The sequence below is a fragment of the Notolabrus celidotus genome, chromosome 4, assembly GCF_009762535.1.
Source record: "Notolabrus celidotus isolate fNotCel1 chromosome 4, fNotCel1.pri, whole genome shotgun sequence".
NCBI lineage: Eukaryota > Metazoa > Chordata > Actinopteri > Labriformes > Labridae > Notolabrus > Notolabrus celidotus.
This window is the reverse complement of record NC_048275.1, coordinates 8,622,307-8,643,882: the sequence shown is the minus strand read 5'-3', so window position 1 is coordinate 8,643,882 and position 21,576 is coordinate 8,622,307. Positions and strand designations below refer to the sequence as shown.

General features: G+C 40.9%; 1 protein-coding gene across 1 annotated transcript in view; it reads right to left on the bottom strand.

The window, feature by feature from the left end:
- eys (eyes shut homolog) overlaps nucleotides 1–21,576 on the bottom strand; it is a 286,827-nt gene that overhangs the window by 55,372 nt on the left and 209,879 nt on the right. The window contains exon 42 of the mRNA XM_034681752.1: nucleotides 16,554–16,704. Coding sequence (XP_034537643.1) covers nucleotides 16,554–16,704 — 151 coding nt within the window. The remainder of the gene's footprint in view (nucleotides 1–16,553; nucleotides 16,705–21,576) is intronic.

Below are 21,576 nucleotides of genomic sequence, written 5' to 3'. Positions count from 1 at the left end.
GCCCAACAGCAAGACAAATTGTATCAAAAAAGTGTGTGTGACAGTATCACAAAGAACAGGAAATGCTTTCATGAATCTATCAGCACGTGGCAATGATGTAAAAGATGTATGTCTGGGACACAGATACAAGTAATTTAGCCAATTTTGCCCACCAAAACTCAGGATGTGCTCATTTAGCTGTTCTGTCTCACCTCTAGCGCAGCCACCCACCACTAGGTGGGGCTGTGGCTCTGGTAACTGGTGACTGACATAATACTACCACGCTCTACTATCCAGATGTAAACAAGCACAGATGACAGACAGCAGCTTGTAGCATGACGTGGTTTGTCAGCATTTGATCTAGACATTTGGAGATGAAGTTGTATGAAGTGTGACGGCCATAGGCCTTGGTCCGTGTGTTTTCCTGCCTCTGCTTTCCCCTTCCAGGTCCTCCTGGAGTGCCTGCCCCTCTCATCTCGTTTAGGGATTGCCTACACCTGCTTGGAGCCTTTCAAAGCTGGAGGAATCCAAGATGGCTCTCTCTCTCTCTCCCTCCTGAAGGCTGGTGCCTGCCAGGCACCCTCGTTTGTTTCATTTTGTGATTATGTTGAGTTTAGCCTTGGTTACCTTTCACACATAACTTTAGTTGGCACACATAGTCTCACAGCACCCAACACCCTCACCACACTACTGATAGCTGACTTCATCATTAGTTTTCTGTTGTTAATTCCTTTTAATAAATGATTTACTCATTTAAAGAGCTACGGCTGTGGGGACCTCCCTTCCTTGTTGAGCTCTTAAACGAGCTGGGCGTAACAGAAGGCTGTGTCTGGTTAACTCCACACAGCCCACAATGCGTAACCAGCACAAGTTAGTATGTTAACCAAACTCAGCAAACCAACTTGACATAGTTCAGCCACAGACTCTGTGATCCTGTGTTTCTTTCTCATCTTTAGACGAGTCAGTAAGTCAGAAATTAAATTCCCGTTTAAAGAAATAGGAAATGCGTCGGAATATCCCTGACCACACCCTAACCCAGCTGATTTGCACATTGTAGCAAAGCAAATAGGAATTATTTGAAGTGTTTTTTATTTAATTTGAAATACCTGTAATCAAGGTTTAGTATTCTCCCAAACATGACATGTAGCTCTAGCGAAAGTTCAGATAGGAAGACTATAAAAGCAAGTAGTTGAACTCTCCTCTCCCTCGTTCAATAGCTCACCACTCCAGCTGCCTGCTCCAGAGCTGTCATTGGTTAATCAGCGGCGGCTGTCATCCAATATCTCAGCCCTTATTGTCAGCCTGTCAACTTTCTGCTGTCTCTTTAAATGTGTCTCTCTCTCAAGCTAGTTCCTTCTTGCATTGATGGTGCGCACCCCTCCACCTCCCCATCTCCACCTGGTCTCTGCAAAGTCTTCAATTCCTAGAATTCGTCAACCACCACCACCAGTGTCTGGACTCTAGGGGGATTTCTTCTGCTGCCAAATTCACACATTCTACGGTCTCTACATTACCCCCATAGAGTCCTTACTCCAAAGATTTCTGTTGAGTTTCATCATTCATTCAGTTGTAATAAATAACCTTTAATCTTCTAACTGTATCTCTCCTGATTGAAATGAGGTTACAGTTAGCTTAGCACAGAAACAGCCAAAAAAGAGTCCTGAAAGGGCTTCTATTTAGAAGTATAATGAAAGTGCATTCCAAATAGAATACTGGCAGAGTAGCATCATCCTAACAGAGCTAACACCGGACACGAACGTCACATTGGAAGGATTTCACCTGCTGCTGGCGGACAGGATATAGGAGGGCAAGACTGAACTAACTGGTGAAGAAGGCCAGCTCAGTCCTGGACCCTGTGGAGGTGGTGGCTGACAGGTGAATTATGGCCAAGCTGTCGTCTCTGATGGACATTTTTTTTCTATGTATATTCTTGTTAAAATTCTTGTACTGTACACCTTGTTTGCTGCTGTAACTCCATGAATTTCCCCTTTGTGGGATGGATAAAGGAGTATCTTATCTTATCTTATTTTAAAAATCATAATTTTATTTACCTATTCTAGAAAAGTATTTGCACTCCTGCTTGGGTAAAAAAAAATGTGTGTACATTTACCACCTATGCATGCAACCCATGTCCAAAAAAAGCATCCATCAGAATCCCAATAATGTAAGCCAAGGCAAGGCAAGGCAGCTTTATCCATGCAGCCTATTTCAGCAACAAAGCTGGTCATTATTGTGGTGATGTTAATTGTTGATGATGATAATGGAAGGTCTTAAATTGGTTGGTTGCTTCATTGTAGATGTTCCTTATTTTGAAAAAAAATCCTTACTTATTCTTGTGCATTGCCTTTACACTGCTTGGCAGTACCTGCACCAAAATTGACTTGAAGCACTTTGTTACTCTTACTGATCTTGTTTCCTCTTGTCTAGATCTTTGCTTGTGTTGTTCTTGTTCTCGTATGTACTTCGCTTTGGATAAAAGCGTCTGCTAAATGACATTGTAACATTGTAACATTGTAAAGCAGTTCACAGTGCTTAACACAAGACATCCAAACATCATGCCAAAGCACAGAGGAAACACATTAAGAGAGGACATTTAAAATAACATTATAACAAGCCGTTAAGATTCAAAGTAAAGACAGAGTAAAAAGAGCAAACACTGAGCTTAATAAGATCATTTTCAAACACAAGCACAACAGTTACAGTGCACTGTAGTATAATACAAATATGTATTAGGATAATGTGTTAATATAATTTAATAAAAGGCGGTTGTAAACAAGACAGTCTTCAGCCATGATTTAGAAGAACTGGGAGTTCTGATGTGCGAGTCAAAACAAGCTAATAAATATGCTGTAATTATCACGGACTGCAATCCTGGCCCGCTGCGAATTATCAAACATCACAAAATTGTAACACTCCCACTTGCAGAGGGCATTTGAGACATATTTTGGTGCTCACTACAGTAGCTTTTTATGTGGCCTGCTAATGCTGCAAACACTGTCCCAATGACACACAGGAGAGCATGCACGCTAAGCAAACAGGATGATGCCACTTCATGAGCTCTCGTGAGCACACCAAATGCTCCACCAGGCTGATTTACATTGGTCTTGCTCTAAGGCAAAGATGACTATTTATATAAAGATGACTACCTACATTGGGCTAACATCCACATAGATAGGAAAGCGCCCCAAAGCCTCACATCATAACCGCTGCCGCCACCTCCTCCTCCATAAACAGACATAAAAACAAACAAACACAAAACCATGATGGATTATTTTACACAAACATATATGCGAGGGAATCAGACAAAAAGGAGGCCGGGTTTTGTCTCACGCAGAGATGAATCGCTCTGTAATTTCATACTGGAACCCCTGAGCAGCGTTCAGTGCAGGGTCTCACAGGACCAACAACAGCAAATTCCCCAACTTGAGATAAACAAACAAACAATTTATGAATATTTAAGCTTCTCCCTACACAAAAAACCCACAATGTGACTGTGATCATTTACTTACTCAATCATCATTTATGCATTTCTTCATCTGGCAAATGTGCTAATCACAAGCGATTTGTCATCTCTAACATCCTCATTTAGGCTGTGTCTGGTGTGTGACTAATTCAGTGCAACTAACTGAATTAGAGCAACTTTCCTGAGGATCACTGAAATATTACCTGCAAAGATTTCCAGCACCTTTTCACAAAGGTATTTATTTCACCTGATGGTATTTACTACCTATTTGAACGTGCCCCATTCACAGCCCCCCCTGTAGAACATTAAAAACAAGAAAGGTTCATCATTAAAATATCACTATTGCATTAAACATCTAAAGGTATTGGCAACAGATGGCAGTAAAACATCATGCACAGCACTGGTGTCCTTGCAACAGTTTCTGCTGCCTGATAGGAAAGATGTAAGATTTTTTTCTTTTCTTTTAATGGCTTATTATTCTAATCATATCTCAGATTCTTACAAAAAGCAAATGATAATGTGAAGCATGTTAGTGGGGAATTCATAATGTGCATGTCATTTAGTGATTTAGAGTCAAGAGTCTATTAGTTCTGCATCCAGAGACAATGCTCAGTACTGATTCACAGTATGTAAATGGGTCACAGAGATTACAAATATATGACGCGTACCACCTGTTACTTTTTGTTTTTAGAACGACAGGCTTTAGAGGTCTACGTCAGATGTGACTGTAAAAGAGAAAAATAAACTCCCATATGCTTCATAATCATGTATTATCATGAGCTGTCAAATCACATCCTATTACCTTCTGCACACGTCAGGAGGGATCTGTTGTTGGTTTTTCCTTGAGCACAACGAGCACCTCCCGGTATCAGACCATAATCTACACCTACATCGACTGTAATTCCTGCTCTGGCTCTGGTGCAGTGACTTCCTCACACGCAGCACTGCAGCATTTGCTGCATAATTTGTGCTGTGACTGGCAAGCCTCAATTAATTTGGGTAGCCTGTGTTCTATCATTATATCTCCGGCAATACAATTAGACAGAACACAGCAAGCCTCCTTGCATTGTGAGGCTTCACAAAAGAAATTCCCAGTGAGCAGGGGGGCTGCTGGTTTCTCCTTCAATGAATCTTTTATGGCAGAGCTTGTCAATACCACACTGATTACAGTGTGACTGATAAAAATACACTGCCTTATTTTTGGCGATGCACCGAGAGGATGTGGATGAAAAACTTAATGCTTAATATTAAGAACTCACTTTTCACCTAGATGCACATGTGGCATGGCGCTCACCCAAAATAAACGTTATTTCCCCATTACTCTTCCATGGATGAACCCTCGGAGGGAAAGAGCAAAGGATGGGCTCTGTCCACCGAGTAGTTCAAAAAAGTAATCAATGGCTGTTTACTAATTACTTTTCCAAACTGCAAAGGGATTACTTCATCCATTACCTGGATAAACACTAATTACAGCAGCCATTATTCACTTTTGAGTTACCTTTAACCCCACAGACATCATGTGTTTGGTCAATGCCACAGTGAGATGGACATTTTCTGTTTTTGGGAGCATGTTTCTGAGCGAGTCGACAGAGGTGAACAAGTTTTTTCTGACCTGGATTCAAAACAGTTTCTTTCAGTTTGTGTTGGATTTTCTTGGAGGTTAATAAAAAGAACTCATGACTCCTCAGACATTGTGAAATTAGAGTGTTTTAAATTATATTCTCTCCTCACAGCACTCCTCTGTTTTCTTCCTCTTAGAGAAGCTGTTGCTAAGCAACATTTTCACGTGTGCATTTTCACATGAAAACAATACTGAATGGTCAGTGGGTAGATTGTTTATACACATTTCATAAGAATGATTTAATAATGCAAGAACAATAATTCTCCTGAGTTTCATTAAAAAGCATCAAATTAAGCTCAGACTCGTTTCATTGTACGGGACTCAAACAAACAGTTCGACTATCAAGAACACAGTCTGTGGTTTAATGATTCAGATGTCCTGCTCTGTGTTGGGTTCAAACTTAAGCTTTTAAAAGAAAAGCTCATTGTTTCATGTGATGCAAGATTGATGTAGGAGAGGCTAAGTGACTCAAACATTTGTAACCAATGGGAAAACATTGCAAACGATCCTGAACAGAGAGAACTTAGACTGACGGTCCGACTGATGATGGTCTTTAAAGGATTTTGAAACACTGAAGTTTTAGCAATTCCTCTTTGTATTTCTCCATAAGAACTATCCTTTGACAGTATGTAACATAAAGTTGGGGTTGACGGCTAACATAAGCTGCAAGGTACCATAAGGCAAACCTTGTGTAGCTGCTCACAGCTAGCATTAAGTGTTACAAAACAACAGGCATAGTTAGTTAGTGAAAGACAGCTGATGTTAAATGTTAATGATGGGTAGCTGCCAAGTGGCAACCTCCGGTCTAAAAATATGAGTCAATGCGGAAGTGTTAAAAGCTGCAGTTCATCGAGGATCCGCTTGAGGCTGGCTCTGGAAGTACCGGAAGTCACATACACATGAATGGGGAAAAGACGATCTTTGCAGCATTAATAAACATGTTTACAGCCTGGTACAAAAGATGAGTGTAGTCTGAATAGCTAGTTTCTCGATGTCCTCTCACTGTGAGGGGGGTGAATTTTTTTCTAATTCGGCAATTTCGAAGATATTGAGATTACCAGTCTTCCAATGAGAGGCACAGCTGCCTGTGGGAACACTGCAGCTGTTGGCTAGGAGGCTCAAAGCCCGCCTCTTTACGTCACACTGGCTCGACAGAAGCAATATGGCTGCAGCAGCCGATTGGTCTCAAAACAGCTCTTCAGAAACAGATGGGTGACGTCACGGATACTACGTCCATATTTTTTACAGTCTATGGTAGTTACTTACATCTAAGGTTAGCTGCTTTCAGCAATCACCTAACAACAGGTAGGTAGAGGTTTACAGGTAAGACATAATGTACAGTAAGCAGGTGGTTTTGCTAATTTGAATCTAGACAAGGTGAGCAGGACCTGAAGGGACTCTAGTTTGCATAATCACCTGCTCACTATACATTATAACCTGTTCCTCTAACTAAAGATATGAAGACATAATCAGGCTGACACAAATTCTTGATTTAAATATGCTTTTTTTGGTGTAAGACATTTTTCTAAAATGTGTCCCTCTGATTCCACGATTGGTTGAGCTTCCCCAGCGAGTGATTCTAATTTGCCTCCTTATGGAATTAATATCAAATTGACCATTTCAATTCTCAGTTATGTCAAAACCTAGCCTGATTATTTGCAGTAATTCACATTAAACTGAACGTTTGCATTCAAGGTAATGTTAAGGTAAGCAAGACTCCTGCATGTCAACATGTCTGTCTTCATTCAACTCTCCTTCCCTGGGCTTGGCAGTAGACACAGCTCTAAAAATATGTGAGGGAAATTTCAGCTTTCACATGATTGGTTAAGGTATCAGAGCTGATTGAAGCCCAGTAGCTCCTCAGGTTGATCTGACATATGTGACCGCTAACTGTCATTATTGATTTATTATTGGAGGCTAATGTTTTGCCACAGTGTCAACAGGCAGAGGTGAAATGTGCTGAACAATTCTCCATGGAATGAAACAATATGACCGGTGTGATCAGATTGTTCCTGTTGTTACTTTTGCTGTTGAGAGTCAACAAGTTGTTATGAGGGTTTTTACCAATCAGAGTCAAGTATGTAACATAACCTTAGCTGTCATTGGATATTCTTAGTAACGACTGATGTTGACTATTATCAGCTATAATTACACTAAAGCTAATTTTAGGTGTTGGTTGTTGGCTATGGTGAGATATCATTAACTTTTGTAAGACAACCACTACCCTGATCTGTTTTGTAACAATCATAGTCTTTTCTGCAGTTGGTCACATGCGAAGTGGTGTAATGTTTATTTACCATCTTGAGTCCTTTGCTTTTCTTTAATCCACCATTACACTGAAACTTCATCAAAGTCCCACAAAGATGTAAAGAAACCTGTAGGAGAGTCAGGACTGTAACGGACAGGTACTGATGTATGGAATGTGAAGTGCAATTTCAACTGAAATACAGTGACAGTCTATAAAGGCATCAGGTGGAATATCAAAAGCTGTGAGTTTCTAGACACATACTTGAGACTCCTGTGGAAAGAAACGCACCCACAAAATTGGCATAAATTTGAATAATAGCATCTCCAAGCTACTTTGAGTTCACCTGCGACAAAGGAAAGAAAATGTGAATCTGCAGAATGCTGTGTGTCATCCTCTTGATCTTTGACTGTGTGTGAGTGAAAATGACTACAACAGTGAAGTCTAAGGACAGATGGGTTCAACCCAAAAAAAACGTACACAGCCTCGCAAAAGACCAGGGGAGCATTTGGTGTCTGCCACTCTCAGCTTTAATTGTCACAATATTGCCCCAAACAACCCCGAAGGAAAACTTAACAACATCAAAAAACCAAGTCAACAACAAACATGTCCTCCTGAAATGAAAAATGACACAGCTTCCCCAGCACACTCCCCTTTCGTTGAATTATATGGTAGCACAAGCCTTTTCAGAAGTGGCCTTTGGTCTTGCCAACCTGTGTTTGTTTGAGCTCTATAAATGGGTTACAGATATAAGAGTTAAACATTCCCAGAAACAGAAAACAAAATTCAAAGTTGCTATAGTATGGTAATGTTTGGAGCTTTACCGCTCTACTATCAGTCTGCCTGTCCATTATGCCTTCTTGCACAATGCAGCGTAACACCATTACATTCAGAGAATCTGCATAACTATTCATAGTGTGCCTGAATAAATATGAGCTAAAATATCCTGCTTCCCTCAAACTGAAACGGCCATTTCTACAGCGACTGCAGTTTCAGACGGAGTATAAAGTGAAAGTAAATCAAATGCAAACTCCTTTCTTCTGGTTTAAAAAGACAGGTCTAACCAGAGTGTTTCATGTTTAGAGCAGCCTGTTTGGAGCGCTCTGATTGTTTTAGTGCAGTCTTGCACTACAAAAAGCTGCTTCACACAAAAGAACCACGTGATTCAGTCAATTATGTTTACATTCAGAACGGGGTGCTTAACTCTTGATTAAATATTCACAAAGTCTTTCATCCGTTTGTTGCAGATGATTAGCGAGATGGAGCGGTGTGAGAGTGTTGAAAGGCAAACACGGAGCTGCAAATCCGGTTGGGTCAAGAAAACCAGTAACTCCTTCCACTGTTTGACGCTCAATTTAGGAATACACATATTTTTCTTGATTTATTGGCACCATTACCTTCATGGTGGATATACTTGAGCCGGAATGATTTGGGCTAAAAGATTTTAGCTGCAGCAACAGCTGTGTTGATCACCCACTAGAGAGCTTTTAATGCCATCTAAATAAACTCTCCACATTGTTTAATGTGTTGTTGTGTGCTCATCAGTGGAGCTGCTCGTGGCAGCAATTCTATCACTATCACAACAACAGTGTGTAAAAGACTGAGCATTGGAAAGACATCTAGAGAGAGAAAAAGAGATGTCCTTTCATAGAAAGTTGTGGCATGCTTCAGAGGTGTCATACCACTTCTTCATGTCAAGAATATTGCATCACTGTGAGAAGAAAGCAAGAAAAAGCTGTTTTTGTGTGGACGCAAAGGCAAATATTTCTCTTTCTGATGTCATGTTTTGCCATCACAACAAGTGCTTGAGATGACTTCAAGATTGGTGGGTTGAAAATTTGATTGAGTCAAGTCAAGAGGACAAAGCAGTGGGAGGAAAACAAAGGCGATAAGGCTGTGTTAGAATGTCACCATGCAATTTGGATTAATCTAAGTTGGTCATTGGAGCTTTGATTATTTACAGCCAAGTGCAACCTCTGCCTGCACCGCATGGAAGCTGACAACAAATTGAAGCAGCTGCATTCAGTCCTGCCAACTATCATACCAGCAAGCCGTGTATTCAGTGCTCAAACATGACAAGATGATGTCACGTGCTTATTTGCATGTGAATGAAATTGCTGAAGCGATGAAGAATAAATAGAGGCAGAGCTCAGCAGCAGCAGACCCCCTCTCTCATTCCTCCCAGCGGCTCGCTCTGCCCTGCAGTGTGTGAGCTGTAAGCCTGTGTATGCTCTACAGAGGCAGGAGATCAGCTGTGCATGGGGAAGCATTGTGATCAGACCTATTTGGATGAGACAAGCAAGTAGAGCAAATGCATATGGATCAGCTCCTGCATTTGGCATAAGATCTGTTTCTAAACAGTTAGGAGTCAACACTTTCTCCCTGCTAATCCAAAGGAAACTGCAATATTTGCTACTTGTGACATTTAGGAACAAATGCAGCCAGGTAGCATATAAGAAAATATTAAATAGTAGGGAGAATAAATCATTTCAGATTATTGAGTTGTTCTCAAACTGAGCTTCTTTATTTAACTCCAGCTGAGATACAGTTAATGAACTGAACATCACGTTACAGAAGCCTAATTTAACATTTACATACCGTCTTACTTCCTAATTTGCTTTATTATAAACTTTGGGGTTAGGATTAGGGTTAGGGTTATGATTCGGATTAGGGTTAGGATTAGGGTTAGGGTTAGGGTTAGGGTTAGGATTAGGGTTAGGATTAGGGTTAGGGTTAGGGTTAGGGTTAGGGTTAGGGTTAGGGGTTAGGGTTAGGATTAGGGTTAGGGTTAGGATTAGGATTAGCGTTAGGGTTAGGATTAGGGTTAGGGTCAGGGTCAGGGTCAGGGTTAGAGTTATGATTAGGATTAGAATTACGGTTAGGGTTAGGGTTCAGATTAGGGTTAGGGTTAGGATTAGGATTAGGGTTAGGGTTCAGATTAGGGTTAGGTTTAGGATTAGGATAAGGGTTAGGGTTAGGATTAGGGTTAGGGTTAGGGTTATGATTAGGGTTAGGATTAGGGTTAGGGTTAAGATAAGAGTTAGGGTTAGGGTTAAGATTAGGGTTTAGGATTAGGGTTAGGGTTAGGGTTAGGATAAGGGTTAGGGTTACGGCTGGGGTTAGGGTTAGGGTTAGGGTTAGGATTAGGATTAGGGTTAGGATTAGGGTTAGGGTTAGGGTTAGGGTTAGGGTTAGGGTCAGGATTAGGGTTGGGGTTAGGGTTAAGATAAGGGTTAGGATTAGGGTTAGGGTTAGGATTAGGGTTAGGGTTAGGGTTAGGATTAGGGTTAGGATTAGGGTTAGGGTTAGGGTTAGGATTAGGGTTAGGGTTAGGGTTAGGGTTAGGATTAGGGTTAGGGTTAGGGTTAGGGTTAGGGTTAGGGTTAGGGTTAGGTTTAAGATTAGGGTTAGGGTTAGGGTTAGGTTTAGGATTAGGGTTAGGATTAGGGTTAGGGTTAGGGTTAAGATAAGGGTTAGGGTTAGGGTTAGGGTTAGGATTAGGGTTAGGGTTAGGGTTAGGGTTAGGATTAGGGTTAGGGTTAGGTTTAGGATTAGGGTTAGGGTTAGGGTTAGGATTAGGGTTAGGGTTAGGGTTAGGTTTAGAATTAGGGTTAGGGTTAGGATTAGGGTTAGGGTTAGGATTAGGGTTAGGGTTAGGATTAGGGTTAGGGTTAGGGTTAGGATTAGGATTAGGTTAGGATTAGAGTTAGGGTTAGGGTTAGGGTTAGGGTTAAGATAAGGGTTAGGGTTAGGGTTAGGGTTAGGGTTAGGATTAGGGTTAGGGTTAGGGTTAGGTTTAGGATTAGGGTTAGGGTTAGGGTTAGGGTTAGGTTTAGGATTAGGGTTAGGATTAGGGTTAGGGTTAGGGTTAGGGTTAAGATAAGGGTTAGGGTTAGGGTTAGGATTAGGATTAGGGTTAGGGTTAGGGTTAGGGTTAGGATTAGGGTTAGGGTTAGGGTTAGGGTTAGGTTTAGGGTTAGGATTAGGGTTAGGGTTAGGTTTAGGATTAGGGTTAGGGTTAGGATTAGGGTTAGGGTTAGGGTTAGGTTTAGAATTAGGGTTAGGGTTAGGATTAGGGTTAGGGTTAGGGTTAGGGTTAGGTTTAGGATTAGGGTTAGGGTTAGGGTTAGGATTAGGGTTAGGGTTAGGGTTAGGTTTAGGATTAGGGTTAGGATTAGGGTTAGGGTTAGGATTAGGGTTAGGATTAGGGTTAGGGTTAGGGTTAGGTCAGGGATTAGGGTTAGGGTTAGGATTAGGGTTAGGGTTAGGATTAGGGTTAAGATTAGGGTTAGGGTTAGGTTTAGGGTTAGGGTTAGGGTTAGGATTAGGGTTAGGGTTAGGATTAGGGTTAGGGTTAGGGTTAGGGTTGGGGTTATGAGTAAGGTTAGGGTTAGGGTAAGAACCAGAACTAAACTTAAGCAGACAGAACCAGATCAGAACCAGAACCGAACCAGAACAGAACCAGAACCGAACCTATCCAGAACCAAACCAGAACTGAATTAGAACCGAATCAGAACCGAACCAGAACCGAAGCAGAATCGAACCGAACCAGAACCGAACCAGAACCGAACCACAACCGAACCAGAACCGAACCAGAACCAGAATAAAACTCAGGCATACTGAACCAGAACCGAACCAGAACAGAACCAGAACCGAACCAGAACCGATCCAGAACGGAACCAGAACCGAAGCAGAACCGAAGCAGAACCGAACCAGAACCGAACCAGAACCGAGCCAGAATAAAACCAGAACCGAACCAGAACCGAACCAGAACCGAACCAGAACCGAACCAGAACCGAACCGAACCAGAATTGAACCAGAATCGAACCGAACCAGAATCGAACCGAACCAGAATCGAACCGAACCAGAATCGAACCGAACCAGAATCGAACCGAACCAGAATCGAACCAGAACCGAACCAGAACCAAACTCAAGCATACCAAACCAGAACCGAACCAGAACCGAACCAGAACCGAACCAGAACCGAACCGAGCCAGAACGGAACCAGAACCGAACCAGAACCGAACCAGAATAAAACCAGAGCCGATCAAGAACCTAACCAGAACCGAACCGAACCAGAATCGAACCGAACCAGAACCGAACCAGAACCGAACCAGAACCAGAATCAAACTCAAGCAAACAGAAGCAGAACCAGAACCAAACTCAAGCAAACAGAACCAGAACAAAACTCAAGCTTACAGAACCAGAACCAAACTCAAGCAAACATTGTTAATGTCCTCAGGTTGGCATTGAGAAAAATCAGCTGCCTGAAGCTTGGATGGACTGATCCGATTTCTCCTCTCAGTGAGTTTTTGCCCTGTCTTTGAGAAGAACCCTAACCCTCTCAGAAGGAACAGATGTAGCCACGATACCCAGCCTCCCCTCCATCACCTGTACGAATACATTTTTTCTGCTAAATCTAACTTACAATCATCTGAATGCTGCAGTGAAGTTTGCAGTCTTGCCTCTGACATTTTGAAAATATATTTACTGCCACTGACAGATCACTAAACTAGGCTTAGTCTACAAAACCTTATCAAACATGTAAGATCTGCTTGCTTAAAGTAAAAAAAATATTCAATACAAGCTACAACAGCCCATATTTATATAAAGTAATACTTTAAAATATAGTATTGTAGTAATTGTGCAATTATCAAACACTGCTGCATGTTCTGGGGCTTCTGAATAGGCAGCATTCAACTCCCCTCTTCTCTCCAAACACAAAAGACTTATCTCAAACTTACATATGTCCCTGTGCTCTCTTTCGGTCAATATGGCATTAAAAATGATACTCATCTCTTACTGTGCTTAACTTTAACATACATTTCCCCCCCTGAGGGTAGATAAAGTATTTCTGATTCTGATTCTGATAAGTGAATTCATGCATGTAAGGTATGACATTATTTTGCAGATACTCAGGTGCAAATCAAGATCAAGCTTATCTTTGGATTTTAGTTTTAGAGCCACAATAAAAGCCAAAATGTTGCCTGCAAAAATCTAACTTGGCCTTGTTTTTAGTGTATTGCTGCCATAACTGATAAATTAAATGACAAAGTACAGATAACCAGCTGACTGACATTATTGAATGTGGTAAATGACCTCTGCTGTAAGGTTTGATTGAATCAATATAAACCACAGTTGACTTACTGTTACTGAAATTCTCCATGAAAATGATCCAAATACAGTCCCTCAAGACAGCAGTGATGATTACCATGTGCATTGAGCAGGGAGAAAATACTCTAAGGGGAAAAAGATTGAAAACTGAAACAGTTTTTGATCGTATATGGCAGAGTCAATATTCAGGGTCAAAGAAGGTCAAATAAAAGAAGCAGCGAATTCATTCAAAACTTAAATTAAGCCTCAAGAATCAGGCAGACTGTCTACTACGTAGGCAAAGTTAAAACAGACAAAAGAAGATTATACTCCATTAAGAATAAGTGCACACTGATGGGAAGAAGGACCATCATTCGATATTTCTTTTTATGTTTGTCGCACAAAGATGAATTATCTATAACAAGAAAATGACTCGATACGTCGGACAGGTAGTACAGCCTTTATGAAAATAAGATCTATTTTAACGCAGTAAGGATTCAAAAGACTGACCTAAACCACGAGAGGTTGCTGCACAGACAGGTTATATGTACATTAAAAATGCATATGCATGAATGGTGCAGTAGCATGTTAGATCAGCTACAGCCTGATACACACATGGACCCTGCACACACACACTACCAAACATGATCCCCTGCAGCCTTACATCTGGCAGAGATAATACATAAATTACTGGGTCCACCAGGAGGTGTAATGTTTGTACACTGTGGAATGATGAAAGGGTCTCAGACACAAACAGCAACAATGCTCCACAACTGTTTGACAAAACGGACAATTTTCTCAGCAGACTGATTTTTAGGGTTAATGATCCCAAAACTGTTTGTGAACTGTCAGCAAGTGCTCTACAAGATGTCACATGGGTATGGTGTGGTATGGTGTGGTATGGTATGGTGTGGTATGGTATGGTGTGGTATGGTATGGTATGGTGTGGTATGGTGTGGTATGGTATGGTATGGTGTGATATGGCATGGCATGTTATGGTATGGTATGGTGTGGTGTGATGTGGTGTGGTATGGTATGGTGTTGTATGGCATGGCATGTTATGGCATGGTATGGTATGGTGTGGTGTGATGTGGTGTGGTATGGTATGGTATGGTGTGGTATGGTATGGTGTGGTATGGTATGGTGTTGTATGGCATGGCATGTTATGGTATGATATGGTGTGGTGGGTGTGGTGTGGTATGGTATGGTATGGTATGGTGTGGTTCGGTATGGTATGGTGTTGTATGGCATGGCATGTTATGGTATGGTATGGTATGGTATGGTGTGGTGTGGTGTGGTGTGGTATGGTATGGTGTGGTATGGTGTGGTGTGGTGTGGTGTGGTATGGTATGGTATGGTGTGGTGTGGTATGGTATGGTATGGTATGGTATGGTGTGGTATGGTGTGGTATGGTATGGTATGGTATGGTGTGGTATGGTGTGGTTTGGTATGGTATGGTATGGTGTGGTATGGCATGGCATGTTATGGTATGGTATGGTGTGGTGGGATGTGGTGTGGTATGGTATGGTGTCGTATGGCATGGCATGTTATGGTATGGTATGGTTTGGTATGGTGTGGTATGGTGTGGTTTGGTATGGTATGGTATGGTGTGGTATGGTATGGCATGTTATGGTATGGTGTGGTGTGGTGTGGTATAGTATGGTGTTGTATGGCATGGCATGTTAAGGTATGGTATGGTATGGTGTGGTATGGTGTGGTTTGGTATGGTATGGTATGGTATGGTATGGTGTGGTATGGTATGGTGTGGTATAGTATGGTGTTGTATGGCATGGCATGTTATGGTATGGTATGGTGTGGTGTGGTGTGGTGTGGTATGGTATGGTATGGTATGGCATGGTATGGTGTGGTTTGGTATGGTATGGTATGGTGTGGTGTGGTGTGGTATGGTGTGGTATGCTGTGGTATGAAGGTATGCTGTGGTATGCTGTGGTATGGTGTGGTATGGTGTGGTATGGTGTGGTATGTTATGGTATGGTGTGGCATGGTGTGGTATGTTATGGTATGGTGTGGTGTGGTGTGGTATGGTGTGGTATGGTGTGGTATGGTGTGGTATGTTATGGTATGGTGTGGCATGGTGTGGTATGTTATGGTATGGTGTGGTGTGGTGTGGTATGGTATGGTGTGGTATGGTGTGGTATGGTATGGTGTGGTATGGTGTGGTATGGTGTGGTATGGTGTGGTATGTTATGGTATGGTGTGGTATGGTATGTTATGGTATGGTATGGTGTGGTATGGTGTGGTATATTATGGTATGGTGTGGTATGGTATGGTATGGTATGGTATGTTATGGTATGGTGTGGTATGGTATGGTATGTTATGGTATGGTGTGGTATGGTATGGTATGTTATGGTATGGTGTGGTATGGTATGGTGTGGTATGGTATGGTGTGGTATGTTATGTAGTGTGGTGTGGTGTTATATCTTATCTGTTTAGCGTACTTGTTTGCCATTTCCAATGATGTCGCTATGAATAAGACCTAATACGATGCAGCCTGGGGTAGAAATATGAGGAATGTTTGGCTTGAAAGAAAAAGTTTGAAAACGTGTGGTAGTGTGGGGTAAAAGAGTCTACTCAACGTCAAAAACGTATTGAATTACCAGAGCGATGAGCATTGGATACTACTCACACATTTAAGTGTTTAAATAAGCGAAAAAGGATAATATATATATTGTATATAAATATATATAAAATACATTTTTTCACCTCTTAGGAACTAAATGAGTCACTTTATAATGGCAGTGAGACACATTATTCAGCAAAGTTGATTCACTTATTTTCTCTCAAGGCCGAGTCATGACTTCTTTGGTATTCAGTGGTTTTGGTGTAGAGACCGGTAATGAAAACTTGAAAGTTTGATCCTTGTTAAACTGTTGATATTTCCTGATTTCTGTAGCTTCTTTATTGTGATTAAATCTGTGTTCACACTTGGTACTTCTTCACTTCCTACACAGACATTCTTCTTTATGAAAAACAACTAAATGTCTTGTTTTTTCTCTTGCTGTCTTTTAGAAAATAACAGCTATAACATAAAATATCAGGCTCTGCACTGATTATATAATAGTTATTCTAAGACAGTCATAATGCTTTGGCAGTAAACATTGGTTAACAGACAGGAAAGTACATGTACATACCTGATTGTGATTGGCGTCCATCTGTTGTTATTGATGTTCTGGCCAACAGCTGCATTTAAAACATGGCTGCCACCACACCCAAGTTTAGCAACAGGAGCTCCATCCTGAAGGAACACATGAAGAAACTGCTCCCCAAAGTTCTGCTCCTGAGCTACAATAGAAAGAAAGTGTGGTTAGTAAAAGGTCTCTTTCTGCATTTCAAAATTCAATACATTTTTGTAAGCTGCAATATTTATGAGAATTCTCCAGGCTGAACTCTCCAGGTACTGAATACAGGAAATGAGTCCCCTCGGTTTATGTGAAATAGAATAAAAAAGGTTGAACAAGATGACGTTAAAGGCATGGTTTTATATATATATTTAAAAAAAGGTTTGTTATGACAGCTAAGTTATTTAATATGCTTTATTGAGTTTTCTTAGAGTCCCTTGAAAATGAGTTTGTCTTCACTTTGTTGGGTTACTTTATAACTGCAGGCAGGAGTTCCTTCAGGACTCTCCTACTAAAGAATCAGGCTCTTACTTGAACAACTTGAGAGAAGTGCACACATATGAGCATTTGTTGAAATGCCCTCTTTCAGAAATAATCTGTGATCTGCTGTTACTGCCTCCATTTTCTATAGCCTGAGAGCTGAGCCAAAACAAAGCTAAGTTGAATAATCACAGGGTCAAAGGTTATTGTGGAATTTTTAAATGACTTTTGTACTGATCTGTTGTTCATTGCTGTGGTGTGTTTTTAATGTATTTCTGTTTGTCTCTCTGTCTTGTTAACTCTGAGTGCTGCTCTCACTTTTATTGCAGTGATTGAGTACACACGTGTCCACTTGCTAATCAAGGCCTGAGTATAAATAGCCAGCTCCAATGGACCATCCAGCTGTGTGTGCTAGTTTGCTTTGTGCATTGGTGTTAATTCCTGTCTTTTTCTCTGTTTCAGTGTTTCTTTGATGATTGTAATTTCAGAAAATGGAGTTTGGACCAACTTATTCTGTGTTTTCTGCATGTTTTATTCTTCCACTCCAGATACTTTCATTTTTCCCCACTATCATCAACATCATTATTGTAAATGCTAATACTTGACATGTTTATGTGCCATGTATATTAAGATCAGTCTGTTAGCATTTGTTTGCTGTTCCTGTAAATAGTACAAAAACGTTTACCATTATTATTGGCACTGTAACCATAAGTCTGCATGCTGTTGTTTTTGTAAATTATGTTCTTTTTCCACCTCTCTCTTTCTGTAACTCCCTCTTTCCACTCTCCAACCCCAACACGGTCTCAGCAGATGTGTGTCTAACATGAGTCTGGTCCTGCTGGAGGTTTCTGCCTGTTAAAGGAAGTTTGTCCTTGCCGCTGCAACTTGCTAAATGCTGCAAAGTGCTCTGCTCATGGTGGATTAAAATGAGATAAGACTGAGTCTTGTCTGTAATATAGGACTGGATCTTTTCTTGGTTAACTCTAGGGATCTCTGTCGAGTCAAACTGATTTTGATTTAGGCAGATATTCTTTTCCTTTACACGTTTTAGTCGTTTCCCCGACTGATGGCAGCCATTTATGGGGGCTTGTCCTTTGGTCCAAAACATGTAGTTTGTAGTTTGGTGTTAGTGTTGCCTTTTAACGGGAGACTGATGTCACTGCATGCCCTCTATGAAGCATTACTTTTTATGATTGATACAAAGCGCATAAACCTGAAGGAGGAGTTGGACTGCCAACAAAAACCACTGCACTGCTAATGGGTTTGCTTTCATTAAGACAGGACTGATTTAAAAATATATATAATGGGTACTGCTACATGATGGGAAGAGTGGTGGCAAAGACAGTCATATTATTAAGTCATATTATTTAATAATTTATTGAATTACTCAAGACACATTTTTACAGAAAAGCTCTGATTCTGTGATGTTATCTAATTTGAACTTTGATTTATTAGTTTGTTTTATAAGTATGTGTGCTTTTAGATTTATTTTAGTGCTTTGCTGCTTCAACTGTTTGCTTTTAATTTTTACCAGTTGTTATTGCCAATTGTGAAGCACTTTCTTACCTGTTATTCTTCTTCTTATATTATATTATATTATATTATATTATATTATATTATATTATATTATATTATATTATATTATCTTCCCTTTTTAGACATGGCTCTGAGAAAACATCTTCACTAGGTAAAAGAAGTCATTTTTCTGTGGTCCAAACAGCCTTGCTTGCGAAACTAGAGTGTGGTGTCTTCAGCCTAATGGTGAAGGACAATGACTTTTTGTGTTTAGAGCTTAGAAAGGTTGTGAGACAGGACCCCATTATTGGATATGCCACTTCCCTGACTCCAGTGCATTAAATCACAGCAGGACTTTCTCCTGGGCTCGCAAAGACTCCCTTGCAAGTAGGACGGTGAGGTGGGGGAGCAAAAGACAGACGCAGCATTAATCCTCCCACACAGGCTACTGTGGTCCGAAGGATGGTACAAGTCAGCCCAGTACTGCTTGTCTATGAGGACATGATGAGGGGGCAGGTAACATAAGGCCGCAGCTCTGTGATGGAAACAGAAAACGAGGGAAAGAGAGAGAGACAGTGACTCATATGCAGCTGTCAGGGAAGTCTTAGTTGCAAGCCAGAAATACAAGGAGAGTACTGCCCTGTTAGAGAGACCTCAAATGTTTAAAGTTTCCAACAAGGCACATTTCAGGTGACTATGACTGTGACATGGAGCCAAAAATCCAAAGGGAGCCACTGAGTTTGAGCAGCACAAGCAGGGTTGACCCCTTTGAGATCACAATGGCAGTCATAATCAAGGACTTCATAAAGGAGGCAGGCTGTTGAAGCCCACTGACCCGGTACTTTGACAGAGGTGTGTGGCCTGCAAAGACAGGCTTGAGTTTCTACAATGTGTGTGTCATCTCTTATGAAGTAAATGCATGGCCAGAGGATATGGACACCAGGGAGGAAAAATGGTCCCCATAGCTGAGCTTGTTGTTTCAAAGCTGCGTGGCAACTGATATGAAAGCTGTGAACAATTCCACCAGGGTAAGAAGGGTATCCAGAAAAGCCCCATCTCTTTGTTGGAAAGAGGGTATGCTTAGCTTAATATGCTGCACTCTGATAATGCATTTACTTGGAAGACTTGGAAGTCTTCCCTGTCTTAGTGCTCAACAGGGATGCACTTAACGGTGCTGTATTACTAACTGTTGTTACCGAATGGACCACAGGAGGAATATCCTCTTCAGATAATCCACCGCTTCCTTAACCTTGCTCTGTGGATACATACAGATCCTAAAAAAGGCAGCAGTGGGGACAAGTAAGCAGCCAAAGAGTTTTTCCTTGGAGTGATAATATTTTTTGAAACCTGTATTTTGCCTGGAGCATTTGGCTAGTTTACAGCTTACATGGAGGGACACATTTCCTCCTGTCATTCAGGAGTGTAATGGCAAACTTTGCATATGAGGTACACCAGGGATTGGTTCTTGGTCCCCTGCTGTTTATTTAATGAAAATACAACAGTTATTTATATTATTGAAACTCACATTTAGTCCTGAGGAGACTTACAAAAGGTATCCTCTTCCAACCACAGAAAGATTCTTCTAACCCTGAAAATAATTGGTAAATCTCTTTGGCGATTAAAATACCTTTTTGTTTATTATTTCCATATATTTCCATGTCCTTCCCTAATTACATGCGTGTTGCCTCCAGTATTAAATGCCGTACTGCTTCCAAAAAGAGACATTTTCATTAGATCTTATTTTTCCTTAGATCTCTGCATTCAGGCCGTATTCTTTGAAGAATTATCTCAAAATGTAGCTTTTTCTCTGCATGGCCTTGAGTACAATTCTGACAGCACAGTTTGTTGTGTTCTTTTGGTAGAGGTCTCTAACTTTTACTTAAGATACACATTTTTAAAATGCTCATTTCAATTTGTTTGCTTCTTGTGACTGAAATTCTTTTCACTTTGTAAAATCTAGTCAAAAATTTAATTCACAAAATGTCCCTTTCAGACATTTATTATACTCGTTTGAATAGAACATATTTTGATGTTCAATATGTTTTGTACAATCTAAAACATTTTGACACAGTCCTGTCATTAATTCTGCTTTTCAGTTAAAGATTGCTTGTTTCGAAAATTTTGGATGAGATGGCACCTCCTAATTGTCAAAGTTCTTTTGTGCTCCAAAGCTGTGGACACGTCAACCTTTCAATATCAGAACTGTCTAGATCCTTCAGAGTTTGCAATCATCACTTATGACTAACCTCTCTGTGTTGGATTTAAATTCCAGTTGAGCTTGACATCCTGACATTTTATTACACAGCTACAGCCAAACCTATCAGCCAGCTCATATTCACTTTCCCTGGCAGGTGGGTCTAGACTTCAGATACACCGGACAAATCATAGTCTCTTAATTAGTCATAGGGTGGTTTCTATAAGATGGCGTCATAAGAGCACTGATTCAGCCTTCTTGTAAGTAACTAAGATGGCAGCTTCTGCTGGAGGAGGTCTGTTGAATCAGCCATTGTGGCTGTTTTAAACAAACTGGTTGATATTTTCATTGAACCAAGAACAATCAGCTGCACTAATACCTGATTTAAACTTCTACGTCAAATCAACAGCGTAGCCAACCCCGGAGGACAGCATAGCTCGAGTACCTACGCAGAGGCCTAGGCAGGTAGCTGACGTTCACCTCCTCCAAAATGTAACTACCAGTAGAATCGATGCGGACTGCAAGCCCTGGGATTGGTCCGCTAGGCGGCATTGTATTTCCCGCATTTACAGCACTTCTGGGATCCCTGCTCAGCGGCCGCATATCGGCCGTGTATTTCATCTCCTCCTCTCTATTCTTCATGTAATCATGTCTGTATGATAAACAGCAACATGTATTAGCTGTAGATTAACATAACATGCTCTGAATCGCTGTGGAAAAGTAAACAGAAGATAGTAGGGGTGACGCAGAAGTATAAATCAGCCTTTACAGCGCTCATTGGTAAGAAAGATGTGTTTACTGTACTGTTGAAAGGTTTCATTTGCCATAAGTCCACTGGTCACCAAA